This window comes from Chenopodium quinoa, unplaced genomic scaffold (genome assembly GCF_001683475.1).
Source record: "Chenopodium quinoa cultivar QQ74 unplaced genomic scaffold, ASM168347v1, whole genome shotgun sequence".
NCBI lineage: Eukaryota > Viridiplantae > Streptophyta > Magnoliopsida > Caryophyllales > Amaranthaceae > Chenopodium > Chenopodium quinoa.
In genome coordinates, this window is record NW_018745024.1 from 3,508,823 (window position 1) to 3,527,705 (window position 18,883).

The following is an 18,883-nucleotide window of genomic DNA, read 5'->3' on the forward strand; positions in this document are numbered from 1 at the left end:
TATGATTGTTTAAAACCATAATTCTTCAAAGCCATCGTCAATTTTGCAAACCAACACCGAGGAGCTTGCTTCAAGCCATACAATGACTTCTTCATCCTGCACACTTTTCCCGAATTATTTTTTTCAAACCCGAGGGGAATTTTCATGTATACCTCTTCCTCCAAGTCACCATGTAAGAAAGCATTATGAACGTCCATCTGATGGACTTCCCAATTCTTCACTGCTGCAACTGCAAGAAAAGTACGAACCGGAGCAAAGGTCTCGTTGTAATCTAGACCTTCAACTTGATTATTGCCAAATATCACTAGTCGAGCCTTCAATCTTTGCAAGTTGCCATGTTCATCATACTTCTCTTTATAAACCCATTTACTTCCGAGGGTCTTTTTGCCAGGAGGTAAAGATTGTAGCACCCATGTGCCTTGTTCTTCAAGTGCTCGTATTTCATCTGCCATTGACTGTCTCCAACCTTCATGTTTCATTGCTTCCTTGAAATTTTTTGGCTCATTACTACCTGTAATTGCGGCAATATATGTTCTATGCTTCACAGAAAACCGGTGAGAACCAACAAAATGTGTTATTGGATAAACAGTACCTGAGGAAGTAGGCGCGGATGAACGTTGTGACGGAGATGGACTTTTATTTTGAATGGTGTGTGTCACAAAATCACTAAATTTGACGGAAGGAATTTTCAGCCGCTTGCCTTTACCATTTCGTCAAGATCTGTTGCGGTGATAGGCTGCCCACTGTCTACCACTGCCTGCTGTTCGCTGCTTCAGTGAGCTCCCTCGTCCGCTGGAATTCCAGCGCTTCGACCAGAGGGGTTGCTGCTGTCGCAGCCTGCAACGCCATCGAGCAACTAATGGTCGCTAGCGGACTGTTCCGCAGGGGAGGTGCGTGTCTGCTCTTCACCCCGCAAGCTACCTGCGGACTCTGCTGTTTGGGTGACTTCTCCCTCATCCACCAAACTATACTCCCACTCACCATCACTCTCCACAACATCCGAAGCTATCACAAGAGATGGTTTTTGTATTTTTTCGACAGATGGAGTAATAAATGGAAATTCATGCTCAACAAATTGCACATCACGGGACACAAAATTCTCCTTAGTTTCTAAGTCATATACTCTCCATCCCTTCTTCCCAAAAGGATATCCTAAAAAAATACATTTTCGGCTCCTACTAGCGAACTTGTCACCCTTACTACGTTGGTTATGGGCATAGCACAAACACCCAAACACCTTCAAATGGTCATACATTGGTTCTTTACCACACAATACCTCAAACGGAGTCTTAAAACCAAGCAATCTAGAGGGAGTACGGTTTATCAAATGACACGCCGCTTGCACACATTCCCCCCAAAATTTAAGTGGTAAATTTGCTTGAAATCTCAAAGCTTGGGCGACATTAAGAATATGTTGATGTTTACGCTCAACACGACCATTTTGTTGAGGAGTTCCCACACAAGAAGTTTTAAATATGATCCCATTAGCAAAAAAATAGTCCTTTAAGGAATTAAATTCCGTGCCATTATCACTACGAACTATTTTAATTTCACATCCAAATTGACGTTTAATTAAAGCCACAAAATTAAGAAACATCAATCCGACTTCTGTTTTATTACGTAATAAATACGTCCACACTCCTCTTGAAAAATCATCTACTATTGTAAAAAAATAATGAGAACCACAAGTCGACTCAACTTTGTAAGGACCCCATAAATCAACATGAATGAGATCAAACAAACTACTTGCTTTATTTTTTCTTAAGGGAAAACTACTTCTATGCTGTTTTTCCCGAGGGCATACATCACATGATTTAAGACTCTTATAAGAACTACTCACAACTGGAAGATGCTGTAGGATTTTTTTGGAAGGATACCCCAGTCGTTGATGCCACAGCTCTGCCGATCGATCCCCATCTATCTTCAAAGCTCTTACCTCAGGAACACTACGGAAAAAATAAAGTCCATCCACTCGTTCACCCGCTCCAATCACCTTCCTCGTCGTTAGGTCCTGTATAACGCAAAGTTTGTTAGTAAATTGCAGAGTGCAATTCGATTCATCACATAATTGAGTAACAGAAATTAAATTGCAATTTAATTGCGGCACAAATAGAACATTATCAATCTTCAAGCCCCCTTGCAAAATCACTGAGCCAATCTTAGAGGCATTAGCACTTTTCCCATCCGGCAATCCTACCGGACAATGTTGCACATTAGAAACGTTTGTCAAAAGAGACAAGTCACAAGTCACGTGGTTGGATGCGCCGGTGTCGACGATCCAACCTAGTTGATCCTTACCATGAAGCTTTGATTTCATAGTTGAGAGATGATCAAGGAGTTGTTGAATTTGAGCTTGAGACATGCCCGTAAGAGCAGCCTCGTCTGCTGCCGTAGCACCACCAGCTTGCGTGGTCTGATTGGTGGCTTGACCACCTGTTTTATTTGCACGCACAGGGGCAGCAGAGCCACTGCCACGACTTCCACCACGCCCTCCTCCTCCTTTGTGCGCACCAGAACTTCCACGGCCCCGTCCTCTACCTCCACGACCGCGCTCACCCCACCACGATGGGTAGCCAATAATTTGAAAGCACCCAGAGTCTTCATGACCCACCCGATTACAGTTATTGCAAAACAAATCAGATTGGTCATTGGAGCGTTGCGGTTTTGATGTTGCATCATGTTGGAGTTTAAAAGCCATAGCATTATCATGAGCCGTCGAACTAGACATGGCCGTGTCTCCCCCATTCAAGCGTTCGACTTGAATAATTTAATGGTATGCTTTATCCACCGATGGCAAAGGTTCTTGTGCCAAAAGCTGACCTCTAATCGAGGCATAGGCATCATCAAGGCCGATTAAAAAATGGTGGACAAAGTCTTCGTCACGCAATCTTTCAACTTGCGCCACAATATTACACGTACACCCACCACACGAGCAAGCAGGGACGGTAATATAAGTATTCAGTTCATCAAATATTCTGGAAATTCGTCCAAAATAAGCAGTCACAGTGTCAGTGGCACCCTGTTTACACTCATCCAGATCTAACTTCAACTAACATAGGCATCATACTCACCAATGGTAGACCTCACCGATTGATCCAAGGTATTTGTAATCCAAGCAACCAACATCGCATGAAAAACCTCCCAATCTCCTAATTTTTCAGCATCAGTCGACTTCTTGACAGACCCATCATTGAAGCCATACTTGCGCTTAGCTTTCAACGAGGTCCGAATATCCCTCGCCCACTCATCATAATTATCACCCCGAAGTTGAATCGAAGTAATAATGCTACCTAGAGCATCACTTGATCCTAGGTGATAGGTCAAATCGACCTTGGTTTTTCCCCCATCTCCACTGGATCCTGAGCCACCAGTCATCGTCTATGCGTTCAAGAAAAAAAAATTGTGTTTTTCTTTTGTTTTTTTTAGGTTGAAATCCACAATCGAACATAAATTATGTAAATTATACGATCGAAAAAAATCGGATCTTAACTAGGCTCTTGATACCATGACAAATTAGGGAGAAGAGAGAATGAAATGGCTTGATTATTATTGATCGATAGGTAGAGTATTTATACAAAACCTACGCTCATAAGATAGGAAACAATATTCCTAAAGATATACTAACATAACCATAAACCCCTAAAGATATATTCTCAAAATAATATCTTAACATAAATATTCTAAATATATTATTCTCTGAATGATATCTACGGAAAATATATCATACATATATTTTCCGATATCTCTAACACCCTCCCGCAATCGTAACGACAGTAACACGAACGTTGCGATGAAATTTTTCACTTTGTTGAAGTCGAGATGCACACTCATGTGATGCCTCCTTCAATTTTTGTTTCTTCTTTTTCAACGATGAGAACGTTCAACTTTTCGAACTCATCAGTCATCAATCAAACAGGAACGTCATTCTTTTCAAACCTGCAAATAACAATTTTTGGTTTCTCCAGAGCAAAACCGAGCTCCAATCAAATATTGGTTTTTCTAGAGTAAACCACACTCAAATGGTGTATTGGTCTTTTAGAGTAAACCACACTCTCATATCCAAATGAGCAAAATCATGCTCGAATCAACTCACAAACCTTGTCTCACGGCACAATGAGAACCAAATATATCTTGTCTCACGACACAAGAGATCCGATTTTTTTTTAAATATTGCGTCAAGCATAACGCTATTTAATGTCTTCATCTCCAAAGATGTGTTATAGTTGAGGAAGTCCACTCACATACTCCCACAAAAAAAAATCTCCCAAAAAAAAATCACATACACATATGATTAACGTGTACCAACCCAAAAAAAAATAAAAATTTAAAGAGGGTTATGATAATATCTAAATATGGATGACTATTATCCCATGTACAATCTAGAATATTCTAGAGTTGGGTATTTGGTCTTATCCATTGATGGAACCCTAGGAAATGTACATTATATATATCCAGTACTACATGGAATATGAAATACAACGTAAAAATCTTCCCTCATCTCTCTTTATTTTCTCTTCCATATTTAACACGTTATCAGCACCATTGCTAGTCAACTGAGTAGGATTACCAAACATTTTTCTAGAATCTCATATTATTATTATCATGTAAGTATGATCATAGCCCATAAAAATTATAATTTAACATTTATCTAATTTTGCATGCTTATTTATTGGAAAATCAACATATATAACGAATGCAGAGCATGATAAATAATTTAAGGTTCCATTCTTATTTTTCTCCATGCTAACGTTCTCATCTTCTATTTCGTTCTTATTTATGCATGACTTGTATCAGGATTATTTATGCATGATTATAACGTTTAGTACATATTTTGGATACTATTTATATATACTTATCTTTTAATATTATTTTGTATAGTGAAAAATGTCGAACCTTGCCAAGCTCGAATTTGTGGCCCTTGATATTACCGAAAAGAATTATTTATCATGGGTGTTAGATGCTGAAATACACCTAGATGCTAAAGGGCTTGGTGAAACAATAAAAGAGGCTAATAAGGCAACACCTCAAGATAAGGCTAAAGCCATGATTTTTCTTCGCCATCACCTCCATGAAGGGCTCAAAAATGAATATTTAACTGTGAAAGACCCACAAATCCTTTGGAGTAATCTAAAGGAAAGGTATGACCACCAAAAAACAGTGATACTCCCTAGAGCTCGTTATGAATGGTTGAATTTGAGATTGCAAGATTTTAAATCTGTTAGTGAATATAACTCAGCTATGTTTAAAATAACTTCTCAATTGAAATTATGTGGAGAAAATATTACTGATGCAGAAATGCTTGAAAAGACATACTCCACTTTCCATGCTAATAATATTGTCCTGCAGACACAATATAGAGAAAAAGGTTTTAAAAAATATTCTGAATTAATATCTTGTCTTCTTGTGGCTGAGCAAAATAACGAGCTATTAATGAAAAATCATGAATCACGTCCTACTGGCTCTACTCCATTCCCTGAAGCGAATGTGACAACCCATAACGGGAAAGAAACTAAAAACAGAGACCATTCCAGCAGTAGTGGTAGAGGTAGAGGTCGTGGTCGTGGCCAATGGCGCGGCCGGGGTCGTGGACGTGGATATGGTAGAGGTCGTGGAGGTCATTTCACAAACTCACATTCCCACCAGAAGTGGGAACGTAGGGATGAAAAAGAGAAAAGTGATAACAATATATGTTACCGTTGTGGAGGAAAAGGTCATTGGTCTCGGGTTTGTAGAACTCCAAAGCATCTTATTGAATACCAAGAATCATTGAAGAAAGGAAAGAAAGTTGAGGCAAACCTTGTTCTTGAAGATGGTGAAGGTGATTTTGATTTTGGCATGCCAATCAATTTGATGTTGGTGATTTCCTTACTTCCCCGGAAGGGAATAATTTTGATTTTGGCAGTACAACTCATTTAGAAGTTGCCGATTTCTTCACTACCCCAGAAAAGAATAATTAAAATTATATTGTTTTATGTTAGTTTAAAGTATTAGACTTATGTTTGCTTATTCTAGTGATTTTTTTAAGTTTATTTCTTTCGTTGTAATAAGGATTTTTGCTTTATAAATTTATGAACTATTTGAGTGTTTTTATTGATTTATTTGTTTTATCATCTTTATTTTTATGCTTAATATTTTGACATGTATTTTATTTCATGAAAAACATGGATATTACTCAAGTTCAATTTGCTATGAATGGTGAAGAATTATGTCTTGCTGACAGTGCAACTACACATACAATACTTAAAAATAAAAAATATTTCTCTCATTTGATGATGAAAAGGATTAATGTAAGTACCATATCGGGTAGTACAAATATCATTAAGGGCTCCGGAAGAGCCACTATAAAGTTGCCTTGGGGAACTGAAATTAAAATAATTGATGCTTTATACTCCCCATTGTCTCAAAGAAATTTATTAAGTTTTAAGGATATTCGCAACAATGGTTATCATATTGAGACAATCAATGAAGAAAATAACGAATTCCTTCAAATCACAAATATAGCTCAAGGCTCAAAACATGTTTTGGAGAAACTACCTACATTCTCTAGTGGTTTGTACTACACAAAAATCAATGCTATTGAAGCTCATGCTATAGTAAACCAGAAGTTTACTGATGATTTTGTTGTTTGGCATGACCGGTTTGGCCATCCCGGTTCAATAATGATGCAAAAAATAATTACGAATTCATGTGGACATTCTTTGAAGAGCTAGCAGATTCTTCATAATAATTTTTCATATGCTGCTTGCTCGGAAGGCAAGTTGATTATTCGCCCATCACCAGCTAAAATTAATTTTGAATCAATTAGTTTTCTGGAACGTATACAAGGAGATATTTGTGGGCCCATACATCCCCCATGTGGACCATTTAGATATTTTATGGTTTTAATTGATGCATCAACTAGAAGGTCACATGTGTCTTTGTTATCAACTCGTAACCCGGCGTTTGCGAGATTACTTGCCCAATTGATTAAGTTACGAGCACATTTTCCAGATACTCCCATTAAGACTATTCGACTTGACAATGCTGGTGAATTTACATCTCAAGCTTTTAATGATTATTGCATGTCCATTGGGATAAATGTTGAACATCTTGTAGCACATGTTCATACACAAAACGGTCTAGCAGAGTCATTAATAAAACGTATTCAGTTAATTGCTAGACCGTTGCTTATGAAATCCAATCTCCCAATTTCTGCTTGGGGACATGCTATATTACATGTAACAGCACTAATTCGCATTAGGCCAACAAGTTATCACAAGTTCTCCCCATTACAATTGGTTTATGGTTAGGAACCAAATATTTCCCATCTAAGAATTTTTGGATGTGCGGTTTATGTTCCAATAGCTCCACCACAACGCACTAAGATGGGTCCTCAAAGGATGTTAGGGATATATGTTGGGTTTGAATCCCCGTCAATAATTAAATATCTTGAGCCTACAACAGGGGATTTATTTACGGCTCGTTTTGCAGATTGTCATTTTAACGAGTCACTTTTCCCAACATTAAGGGGAGAAAAGAGAGAGCTGGAAAATGAAATTAAATGGAATGAATTATCATTATCCTATCTTGATCCTCGAACTAAACAATGTGAACTGGAAGTTCAAAAGATAATTCATTTACAAAGTTTAGCGAATCAATTGCCAGACTCGTTTGCTGACCCAAAAAGAGTGACCAAGTCACATATTCCAGCTGTTAATGCTCCATTCAAAATAGATGTCCCGGAAGGACAAAATAAAATTGCTAATGAGTCTAAACCACACCAGAAACGTGGAAGACCAATAGGTTCCAAAGATAAGAATCCTCGGAAAAGAAAAGGAGCATTGATTGATGATGGTCAAATTGAAGAAACAATTTCCGAAGGATCTGCAGAAGAGACTTTAGACATGATACAAGAAGAAATTCAGGTACCTGATAATGAAGAAATTTCAATAAATTATATCATGTCTGGAATTACATGGAACCGAAATCAAATCGACGTCGATGATGTTTTTGCATGCAATGTAGCATTAGATGTTATGGATAATAATAATGAGGATCATGAACCAAAATCCATTGAAGAATGTAGACAAAGAAATGATTGGCTAAAATGGAAAGAAGCAATTGAAGCAGAATTAAAATCTCTTGGAAAAAGAGAAGTATTTGGACCAGTAGTCCGTACACCTGAAGGTGTAAAGCCAGTGGGATATAAATGGGTCTTTGTGCGAAAGAAAAATGAAAAAGGTGAAGTTGTAAGATATAAGGCACGCTTAGTTGCACAAGGATTCTCACAAAGACCTGGTATTGATTATGAGGAGACATATTCTCCTGTGGTGGATGCAACTACTTTTAGATTTTTGATTAGTCTGGCAATAAGAGAAGGACTTGACTTACGTTTGATGGATGTTGTCACAGCTTATTTATATGGCCCACTGGATAATGACATTTACATGAAGCTCCCAGAAGGATTCAAGCTGCCGGAAGCAGCAAAATCTAGTTCTCAAGAACATTTCTGTATTAAATTAAACAAATCTCTTTATGGATTGAAACAATCTGGGGGTATGTGGTATAACCGTCTAAGTGAGTATTTGTTGAAAGAAGGTTATAAGAATGATCCTATCAGCCCATGTATTTTTATAAAGAAATTTGGATCAGGATTTGTTATAATTGCAGTGTATGTTGATGATTTAAATATCATTGGAACTCCTGAAGAGATTTCAGTGACTGTCAATTATTTAAAGAAAGAGTTTGAAATGAAAGATCTAGGAAAGACAAAATTCTGCTTGGGGTTACAAATAGAGCACCTAGAGAATGGAATCCTTGTGCATCAATCAACATACATAGAAAAGGTTCTTAAAAGATTTTCTTTGGATACATCACATCCATTGAGCAGCCCTATGGTTGTAAGATCACTTGAAATAGAGAAAGATCCATTCCGACCTCGGGAAAATGATGAAGAAATTCTTGGTCCTGAAGTACCGTATCTTAGTGCAATTGGAGCACTAATGTACCTTGCAAGTCATACACGACCTGATATATCATTTTCAGTTAATTTATTAGCAAGGTTTAGTTCATGTCCAACCCGAAGGCATTGGAATGGGATTAAACATTTACTTCGTTACCTTCAAGGTACGAAGGATATGGGTTTATTTTTCCCAAAGTTGTCCAAAGAAAATTTGATTGGTTTTGCAGATGCAGGTTATTTATCTGATCCTCATAATGGTCGGTCACAAACTGGATATGTGTTCACATATGGTGGTACTGCAATTTCTTGGCGTTCCATGAAACAAACCATTGCAGCTACTTCTTCCAATCATTCTGAGATTTTAGCAATTCACGAGGCTAGTCGTGAATGTGTATGGTTAAGGTCGGTAGTTCAACATATAAAAGAAGTTTGTGGTTTATCATCTGGGAAAGAGGCACCAACAACTTTATATGAGGATAACGCTGCTTGTATTGCTCAACTTAAGGAAGGATACATCAAAGGCGACAGAACAAAGCACATCTTACCCAAATTTTTCTTCACTCATGATCTTCAGAAGAATGGAGATATAAATGTATTGCAGATTCGTTCAAGTGAGAATTTAGCAGACTTATTTACTAAGGCTCTTCCGATAGCAACATTCAAAAAGTTAGCTTACTGCATTGGATTGCGTCTTCTTAAAGATCTCAAGTGATGTAGTCATGAGGGGGAGTTAATGCGCGCTGCACTCTTTTTTCCTTAACCATGGTTTTTTCCCACTGGGTTTTCCTGGTAAGGTTTTTAACGAGGCAGCATATTATGCGCATTATAGTGTATTATTTTGTACGGGTTTTGTAGTAAATGTTAGTTATTGTTTTATTCAATATATAGTCATCCAAGGGGGAGTGTTATGATAATATCTAAATATGGATGACTATTATCCCATGTACAATCTAGAATATTCTAGAGTTGGGTATTTGGTCTTATTCATTGATGGAACCCTAGAAAATGTACATTATATATATCCAATATTACATGGAATATGAAATACAACATAAAAATCTTCCCTCATCTCTCTTTATTTTCTCTTCCATATTTAACAAAGAGTATTAATATTGCATAGCGGAAGCAAAATTTTGAATCCCACCGGTGGGTTTAATTTTCTAACCCACCGGCAGGGGGGGAATTTTTTGTGAGCGGTCTCAAGATTTAACCTGCTCTTGATACCATGACAAATCAGAGGCAAATTAATATGAATATACTTCTCTGTGTATTGCTCATTGATATTCACGGCCATTACATGTATATATAACACTCGGGTAACAAACCCCTAAGCCCTACAATATTCTACCATATCTTTTCACAAGATAAGTTTCCTAAATTATATCACAATATCACAAAAATATCCTAGAGTATCTAGAATATCTCCAATAAAGGATATGATACATTAAATTTTGTTACATGAAATTGTAAATAAATCATTCATTATTTGCAATTTATATAATAAATGTATGATTATAAAAGTCACTCAATGAGCAATCTATAACAATATATATTAGAAAATTCAAAAAAAAAAGGCATAAACCGCATAATGCACAAGTGAGCAAATTAAAATTTAAATAATTTGTTTTTTTTTTTGGACGAGAAAATAATTTGTTGTTTAAAGCGCAAAGAATTATGATTTATCATTTATAATATATTTTTTTTTTGATGAGATATCATTTATAATACTTCCTCCGTTTTTATTTTATTGCACCATTAGGATTTTTACACTATTCACTTAATTTTCTTTGACCCTCATTTGTGATTTATCCATTAGAAAAAATATAGTCATGTGAGATCTAGTTAGATTCGTCTCCAAATCTTCTTTTCAAATGTCAAATTTTTATAATTTTTACAAAAGTATAATTAAACATATTAATAGCTAAAGTAATGCATTGTTATGCGTGAAATCTCTCATGGTGCAATAAAAAAAGAACGGAGGAAGTAATAATAATTAAAGGGTAATGCTATACATACATAGCCCTTAGGGCTATATATAAGCATTAAAAACACTCTTGGAAATTGTATAAAATTAGGAATTCATGACAAAAACACGCGTAGATCAGTGTAATTAGTGTGAATTTGTCATGATTTTTGTAAACGTATCACATATCATTTCAAATTTCGATCATATATTTAAGAGAGTATGATTCTATATATTGTGATGTGTTTAACAACCTTTCTTTTTCATTCATCTGCAGCAATACCGCTCTCTCCATTTTCATTACTTTAATATAGTTGTGAGATTTCGTTGAATTTGGTTCACATATAGTATGTAATTTTTAACAATTGTTTATAGTATGTAATTTAAGATATGTTAATTATATATGCATTACAATTTTGCCAATAAAACAAGAGACAAAATAGTGTGTTGTATGCTAAACCTGTATATAATTTTAGAAAAACAAGTGATAATGACCTAAAACTAATATCTTTACTCAACTTCCATCTCAAATTCTCAACCTTCATTCAACATCTCTTCTCAATTTTTTTTTTTTTTTTAAAAAAAAAAAAAAAAGTAAGAAAATTCAACATCCCATGATTGATTTCTTTAATTTCAGGTATGCTTAAGTCGTCATATTTAGTTACTTTATTTGTATTTTGTTTTATATTTTCACAAAACCTCTATTGTGGGACCCATACTTCTATGTTTGGCAATTTGACATAACAACAAAACACTAATCTGTATAATATATAGTCCAATTAAAAAAACTTTATATTATATGGTCGCACCAAATAAAAAAAAAACACTTTCTCTTTTCTCAAAAAATAAATAAAAAATAAAATGTAAATCACTATCTCATAATGGGACAAATTAAAGAGAAAATCAACGGTTGAAAATTAAATTGAAAATTTATAAAAATAAAAAATTCCTGATTTTTTTTTCTCTATCTTACTCAGAAAACCAATTAAAATATATATAAAAAATATATATATTTTATTAAAAAGAACCTAAAAAAAAAAGGAGAAGGCGGCTCTCTTGGTTTGCTGGAGCCATTCTTTCGTCTATCTTTTTTTTTTTTTTTTTTTTTCTCTCTCTAATTTTTTGGCCCAAAAAAATTTTCCGATTGTAAGTCAGAATAATAGTACGGAAAATTGATTTCAATATTTCATGCTGTTCTTGAAATAATTATAATTATTGTGAATAGCAAAAAAAGATTGGATTTTTGGGTATTGGGTTTCAAGCTTCTGGGAGTCGAATCTCAATTATTTTTTTTGTTAATTGTGAATTCCCAGGTAAGATTCTAACTTTCTTAATCTGGGTCTCTTTTAATTTCTGTTCTAAATTAAAATTTTGGGTTTTTTTGTTGCAATTTATTGTATCTGTATGAATTTGTTTACTCAATCAATTGATTTTTCGTGGGGTTTTTTTTTTCTTCATGTAATCATTTTGTTATTCGTTGTTAATGAGTATATTTGAAGTTGAATTTTTTGTCCCCTTTTTAAAAAGTTGAATTTTTGGGGGGTTTAATCTAATTATTCCCTTTACTGTTGGATTGATTCTGTTTTGAGTGATTGATAAAGGGGGTAGTTGAGTGATTTATTATAAAAAATAAAAAAATAAATAATAAAATTGGATGTGAAATTATATTTGGGAGATGATTTTGGGGCATACATGTGGGACCTACTTTGCCAGAGTTTGATTTAGGGTGTTAGATTATATTTTGGATGATTTTGATCATTATTGAGAAGTTCTATTGATTGCATATGATCTTAGTGGTTTTTTATGGAGTCAGTTGATTGGTAATGATTTGAAATGGTTAATTAGTGTGGGACCTGCATTATGATTATTCTCACTTTGGTTTAAAGATGGATGGAGAGCTTGATAGGTTTCAAGTAGCTATATGATGTTCTTCTGTGTGTATATCACCTCAGTAGTATCTTTCGGGTTTTGTTGATTGGAGGCAATTTTCGAGACATAGTATTGGATCCCTAATTGGATTTGGTTAGTTTTGATCGTATATGCAAGGTTTTTTGTTTTAAGGTTAGTTTTTATGAATTTTTGTTGTAGTTGGCCATTTTTTGTATTTGCATCAATAAATGCCTGGAGATGTCTGTTAATTTGATCAACTGGGTGAACTTTACTATCTAAGTATCTTGTTCTGTGGTAGAATAGATGGTGGATTGTATGTTTTTGAACCTTGAACTCTTTTCACGTACTTTCTAACCCTCCTCCCTATCATAAATGAATTTGAAGCTTTTAAGAACTATATTGGATAGATCATTATGATTTGTTGAAGGATACATACATTAATTATTAAGTAAAAAAAAAAATCTCTGATGTTTGTGCTGTTCTATGATTCTATGTAGTAAGGGGGTAAGTATTGTTCTTCACATCAACATGGTCCAAATGCCTCTAAGAAGGTTCCTGCCCTAGCCTATTCAAGGAGGGCTGGATGCCTGGATGTACACAACCTTACCATATATGTTACGAAGACTATCCAACTGAAACAATATATCATATGAAGTGATGCTGTGGGTTAAAGTTACCCTGTTAGGTTCTTTATGAGTTAAAAGGCGGCTGGTGCTTCCTCGATTAGTTTGTAGCTGTGTGTTTGTGTTACTTTGTGGGGATATCTTATCCTCTATGTACTTACATTTGTGCAGTTTCCCAAAAAAGGAAAAAAAAATCAACACAGACACACCAAACAAACTTTTACTGCTGGAATTTGTTTGAAACAATGGGAAATTTGATGACCCATTTTAATATATCCTGTTGAACTTTGTTTGATATACTTCATCCTGATATATACAGAGTATTAATTAGAAGTTTTCTGTTGTTTCTTTTTCCTGCTGTCCTGCAGATTCTCTAACTTATTGATATGCATGTTGGCAGTTGAGAATTGACATACCAATGAGAGTCAGTTGATCTGTTCAGTTGGAACTGTAAAATCGGTTCTTTGGAGATAGTTGATTAACTGAATTCCTTTGGAGCTGGTTTTATTGATTTATGGATGGAGATGAATATGCGTTCTGCTTTACCAATGCAGACATCAAGTGGAAATTGTTACAATGAATTGAAAGTTCCTGGATCATACACATCTCCTCTACCAGTTCTGGCTAATCCTTTAGAAGATTTTCCAAAATCACCTGATCCGTTCTTTGTGTCATCATCAAGGGAAATGATTGCCAGCCCCTTACAAATGCAGGCTGACCCTGTAGTTTCTCATATTGGATCTTCCAGTAGTGCTTCTCCATTTGTAGGCGGATTCCCTGCTGATCTGCATTTACCTTCATTCACACCTAGTGAAAGGCTACCTCAGAATTCTCCTTTCATTTCTCAGTCAGTTGGTGGCGGAGCGAATTATCCGCCAAATCACGGTACTGTATCTGATTTTCAGTTGACTGGGTTCATTAACTATCAGAAAGATGATGACGACAATTCTTGGAATAGTGGTCATCTCCAAGATCTACTTGATCTTCCTGAAGGTGTTTCCATTGTAAATGGTCAAGTGGGAAATAGTACAGAGGTAATGTCGAGTGAGAACCATTTAAAAAGAATTGGTTGGCGAGAGATGGATCTTTATGCTGACTCCATTGAGCCAAACTGGAATGAGCTTTTGGCTGATTCAAACACATTAGACCAGCAACCAAAGGTATAGTTTAGTTCTTGTGTAGACTGCTATACTGTTACTGTTGTCATTTATAACATGTCCAAAGGAAGCCTCTAGCTTTGGTTGGCTAATATAGTCTATATGTAAGGATTCTAATATTCACATAATTTTACTCCCCCCCCCCTGGCACACACACACTCACAAAAAAAAGAGAGATTTTTATGTCTATATTCTTGCCCATGGACAGTTCCCGTAATGATGTATGAATCACACACTTCCTATTTAGCATGTTCGTGTTTCTTGCTGTATTCACTTTGTCCTTAGAAAGTGAATGCTTTCCCACGTGTGACTATGCTTTATCTTGCTCAGTGAAGAATTAAAAAATATGAATCTTTTATTTTGATTTCTATTTGTAGGTGTCGCAGTCCTCCACAGATACAGTAGTGCCTCAGCCACAAACTCAGCAGCAACATCCATTGCCTTCTAGAGAAGCGTCTGTTTCTGCTAATCCAACATCTAGTTCACAAAATAAGGCTCGTATGCGCTGGACACCAGAACTTCATGAATCCTTTGTTGATGCTGTGAATCAGCTTGGTGGTAGTGAAAGTGCGTGTCTAACTTTCTGCCATTTAATTTTGACAGCATGATTAGTATTAGTAAGGATTATTTAGACTGACTGTGCAGACGTTGTGGTGGCAAGTGGCCCAGTCTGGGCTGAGCCAGCTACGGAGTCAGTTTGGTTTATGACAAATGTGGGACGAGCCAACATGCTTTGAGCTGGCTCAGCCATTGTATTGTTTCATCAACTAATGGAGCTAGTCCACATTGTAACATGCAGTTCATTAATTAGGTTAACAGTCTGAAAATTGAAGCAATAAGCCAATAACCCCAAAAAATCAGCACTAGCCTGCATACTGCTTCTCTAAAAGCAAAAATTTTCCAATATGTGTGTTGGGTCAAGTCTGTGGGCTTGCTTGAACTGATCAATAGTTCCACAAACTCTATTCCTAGCTTGAGTCACTAGTATCAACAAGTCAAGTTAAACTTAGCCTGGCCAGTAAAATTTGGCTTGGTTTCGTGTTGAGGCATCCCTCTAGTTTTTGCACCTCTATGTTGACATGTGTTTTGTATTTTCAGGAGCTACTCCAAAAGGTGTCCTCAAGCTCATGAATGTTGAAGGCTTAACTATATACCATGTGAAAAGCCACCTGCAGGTATGAGTTTGTATTTGTTAATTAACTAGTTATATTACATGGATATATGGCTTAGGATTTGTGTTTTTTCAATTTCAGAAATATAGGACTGCAAGGGTCAGACCAGAATCACCAGAAAGTAAGTCTAATAATTATTTCTTTCATTTGCTGATAGTCCTAGCTTCCTTCTCCTCTTATGACCTCGTGTAGTCTGAAATGTTAATTGACAATGGGCTAAAGCCATCCATTCATTCATTCATTCTTACAGTCTTGTTTTGAAGTGATAATTTTCTAATTTCTTATAACTGTGCTCTTATCAAAAGATAACTTCTGCTTAATCCAAAAAAAAAAAGAAAAAAAAAGAAAGGTACGCGACCTCATTTAATGGAAGGTGAATAAATAAGAGCTTGGAATTTTGTATGTGGTCTCGGGCTATGTTCAGTTTACTTGATTTGATATGAAATTTCCTTATCTGATTTGTTTTTTGTAATGAGTTGACTAAACTTTGACTTTATTTGTACACTCTTAAAAAAGTATTACTAAATGAGATGTTAGATTCGTATTTAATATTTATATGTACCTTTTCATTTATTTTAATCATGGAATTAAAGTTCTGTAGTGATAAGAAAACGCAAATAGAAGATCTGGAATGATTAGTGATTCTAGTCTAGTCTGATAATTTCTGATTTAAGCAAATATTTTTTATAAATAAGTTCAACTGAGCATAGCCTCAATGCCTCTTTTATTATTATCCAAAAAAGTGTATTATTTAATCTTAGAAAGGGTAATACAGAAAGGAAGTTGTCTCAACCTCTCATTCGTTACATCCTTGTAAACTTCGTCTCCATAACATATTTTTTAAATGGCTGTATGCCTGTATCGAACACTCAGATGTGTACCCCTGTTCGATACTTTTTCTTGAGTCACGCAGTTGTAGTTCGCGATTGACTTTTTTATACTGCACCAAATTGACAATTTGCGGTTTGAAAATTAATGACCTTGAGTGCTTATCTGTTGTACCATGGCCTCCTTTTTATCGTAATTTTATCTTGGTAAGGTAGTGGTATAAAGCTGTTTTGACCGTGTTGATGGTGGTTTTTTGCAGGAGATTTAGAGAAGAAAAGCGGTTCCATTGAGCAGGTGTCATCTGTAGACTTGAAAACGTAAGTGTTTTCACATAACTAAGATTAAATTATATCATTCTTTTCGATGTTTACATCTAGTTATGATAAAGTATCACGTACAGTTTGAGATGCTTGGTTAATAAAATTATGAATTTATGATTGTTAAAGCATAATATTAGCTACAAATCTTAAGAATATTTGGGCATATATGCTTGAACACATTAATTAGAATCTAGAGGCTATCATTGTAGTTTCTGATGTTGGTTGTCTATCAAAGATCAAACATCTTGTTTTTCCATAGAGTTAACTTTATACTCCGTGTATGCTTGCACATTAATTCTGAGCTTTCTTTGCCTACTATTATTAGTTGTCCTCTGTCATTGAATACTGTTTATATCATGGCGTCACACATTTTTAGCATTAGAGCCTCTTGATTCTGTTCAACCTCTCTATAATAACAGGATAACATATTTACATGTCAGAATTTTTTGCTTTGTTGTTGCTTTTATATCTCTCTCCCCCCCCCCCCCCCCCCCCCCCCCCCCCCTCACACCCACCTACACCCACATTCTTGACTCCTGATGCAGATTTCTTGTCGCCTATATTTGGGCTTTTCGTTTTCAGTATTTTGATATCCAGAGTTTTGTATTTTTTCTGATTTGGAGGACTTATCTATTGGATAACAGGAGCGTTACAATTACTGAAGCTTTGCGAATGCAAATGGAAGTTCAGAAGCAGCTCCATGAACAACTTGAGGTATGTAAATGTTGAAGTGTTTCTTGACACAGCTACAACTTCTTTGAATTATAGGGCCTAATTACCGTAATTAGACCCCCACTTAAGCATGAAACACACTTACACACCATTTGCTTAGTACTTGCTCTTTGTGCACCCCCCCCCCCCCCTTTCCCGGGAAGCCCAATACAGTTGATAATCGCTCCATCTTACTAAAACACGGTATCACTTTTTTTTTTACATTCCTATTTTCTTTTGCAATGCTTAAATATCTGCATCTTTGTTTCAGATACAACGGAAACTGCAGTTGCAAATCGAAGAACAGGGGAAGTACCTGTTACAAATGCTTGAGAATCAGAATAAGGCGGAGAAGGAAAAAACGAAATCCCCTCCTAAAGACAAATCAGAGGCTTCTGCCACTGAAGCTGGCGGGTCAGATTCTCCTCCGTTGAAGCGTTCTAGGACAGATGATTCGGTGTATTAGTATAATTTATCTTCGGGCTCTTGCCCTTTTTAGATTGACCATTGTTAAGGGGCAGTAAGTTGTGCCCGTGATGTTAGGATGAATTGTACTCTTTTCTCTCTATCTCTTAACTATAGCAAGTAGTCTGGATTTCTGATACAGATTTGTCTTTTTTTCTAGGTTCCCTCTATGAGGGAGATTGTCGGGTTGGATGAAAACTGATAAATGGTGATCAAGTTGTATAATTTAGCTCATTTACTGTATATTACAGATTCCGATTTCAAGTTGCCTGATTGAATGTTATTGTGTCAATACCATTCTCTGCGTTGCTTTATTTTTGGAATCAAACGATTCGCTTGAATTACGATGGCCAATAAAATCGTACCTTGCAAAGGTTTACTCATCTACTTGTGTGAAAATCCGAATGAATCTCTAATCTCATTGATTGACAAAACATGTCAACAAGTGGCACTATTGTAATTATAAGCAAGGTAGAAAAGTTTAAAAAATAAAATAAGGTAAATGATAAGAAGTTGAAATGAAAACTCTGGACTTAAAACTTGACACTGTATAGTACCATATTTAAGCATAATTTGATGAAAATCCCTGGTTTATACACACATGTGTACAGTGCTCATCGTACACCTGGATAAATTAAAAAAAAGGCGGAAAGAACATCTTGTATTTCATAAAAAACATACATGTATTTGACAAAGAACATGTTTGTATTTGACAAAAACATGTATTACTAAAGAACATAAAGATATAATAAAAAGAACGAGATAAAAACTTAATAAAAATTTTCTGAAAAATTATACTTAACGGAAAAAATT

At 35.6% G+C, this 18,883-nt stretch overlaps 1 protein-coding gene across 2 annotated transcripts; it reads left to right on the top strand.

Annotated features, from left to right (window-relative positions):
- Nucleotides 1–11,974: 11,974 nt before the first annotated feature.
- LOC110708319 (myb family transcription factor PHL13-like) lies at nt 11,975–18,362 on the top strand. 2 transcript variants are annotated; one of them, XM_021886423.1, is made up of 8 exons: nt 11,975–12,217; nt 13,818–14,577; nt 14,952–15,141; nt 15,673–15,749; nt 15,828–15,867; nt 16,834–16,891; nt 17,539–17,608; nt 17,877–18,362. In XM_021886423.1, the coding sequence occupies exons 2-8, from the start codon at nt 13,936–13,938 to the stop codon at nt 18,069–18,071; spliced, it is 1,272 nt and encodes a 423-aa protein (XP_021742115.1). In that variant the 5' UTR covers nt 11,975–12,217; nt 13,818–13,935; the 3' UTR covers nt 18,072–18,362. The 2 variants fall into 2 exon arrangements, with proteins under 2 accessions (XP_021742115.1, XP_021742114.1); XM_021886422.1 differs by having other exon boundaries at nt 13,786–14,577; nt 17,877–18,211.
- Nucleotides 18,363–18,883: the final 521 nt, after the last annotated feature.

Bases quoted from the DNA above. Each gene is read 5' to 3' on its own strand.
- LOC110708319 (XM_021886423.1), top strand. From the start codon at position 13,936: ATGGAGATGAATATGCGTTCTGCTTTACCAATGCAGACATCAAGTGGA. The intron at 14,578-14,951 runs GTATAGTTTAGT...TTCTATTTGTAG, and splicing joins CATTAGACCAGCAACCAAAG to GTGTCGCAGTCCTCCACAGA. The intron at 15,750-15,827 runs GTATGAGTTTGT...TTTCAATTTCAG, and splicing joins ATGTGAAAAGCCACCTGCAG to AAATATAGGACTGCAAGGGT.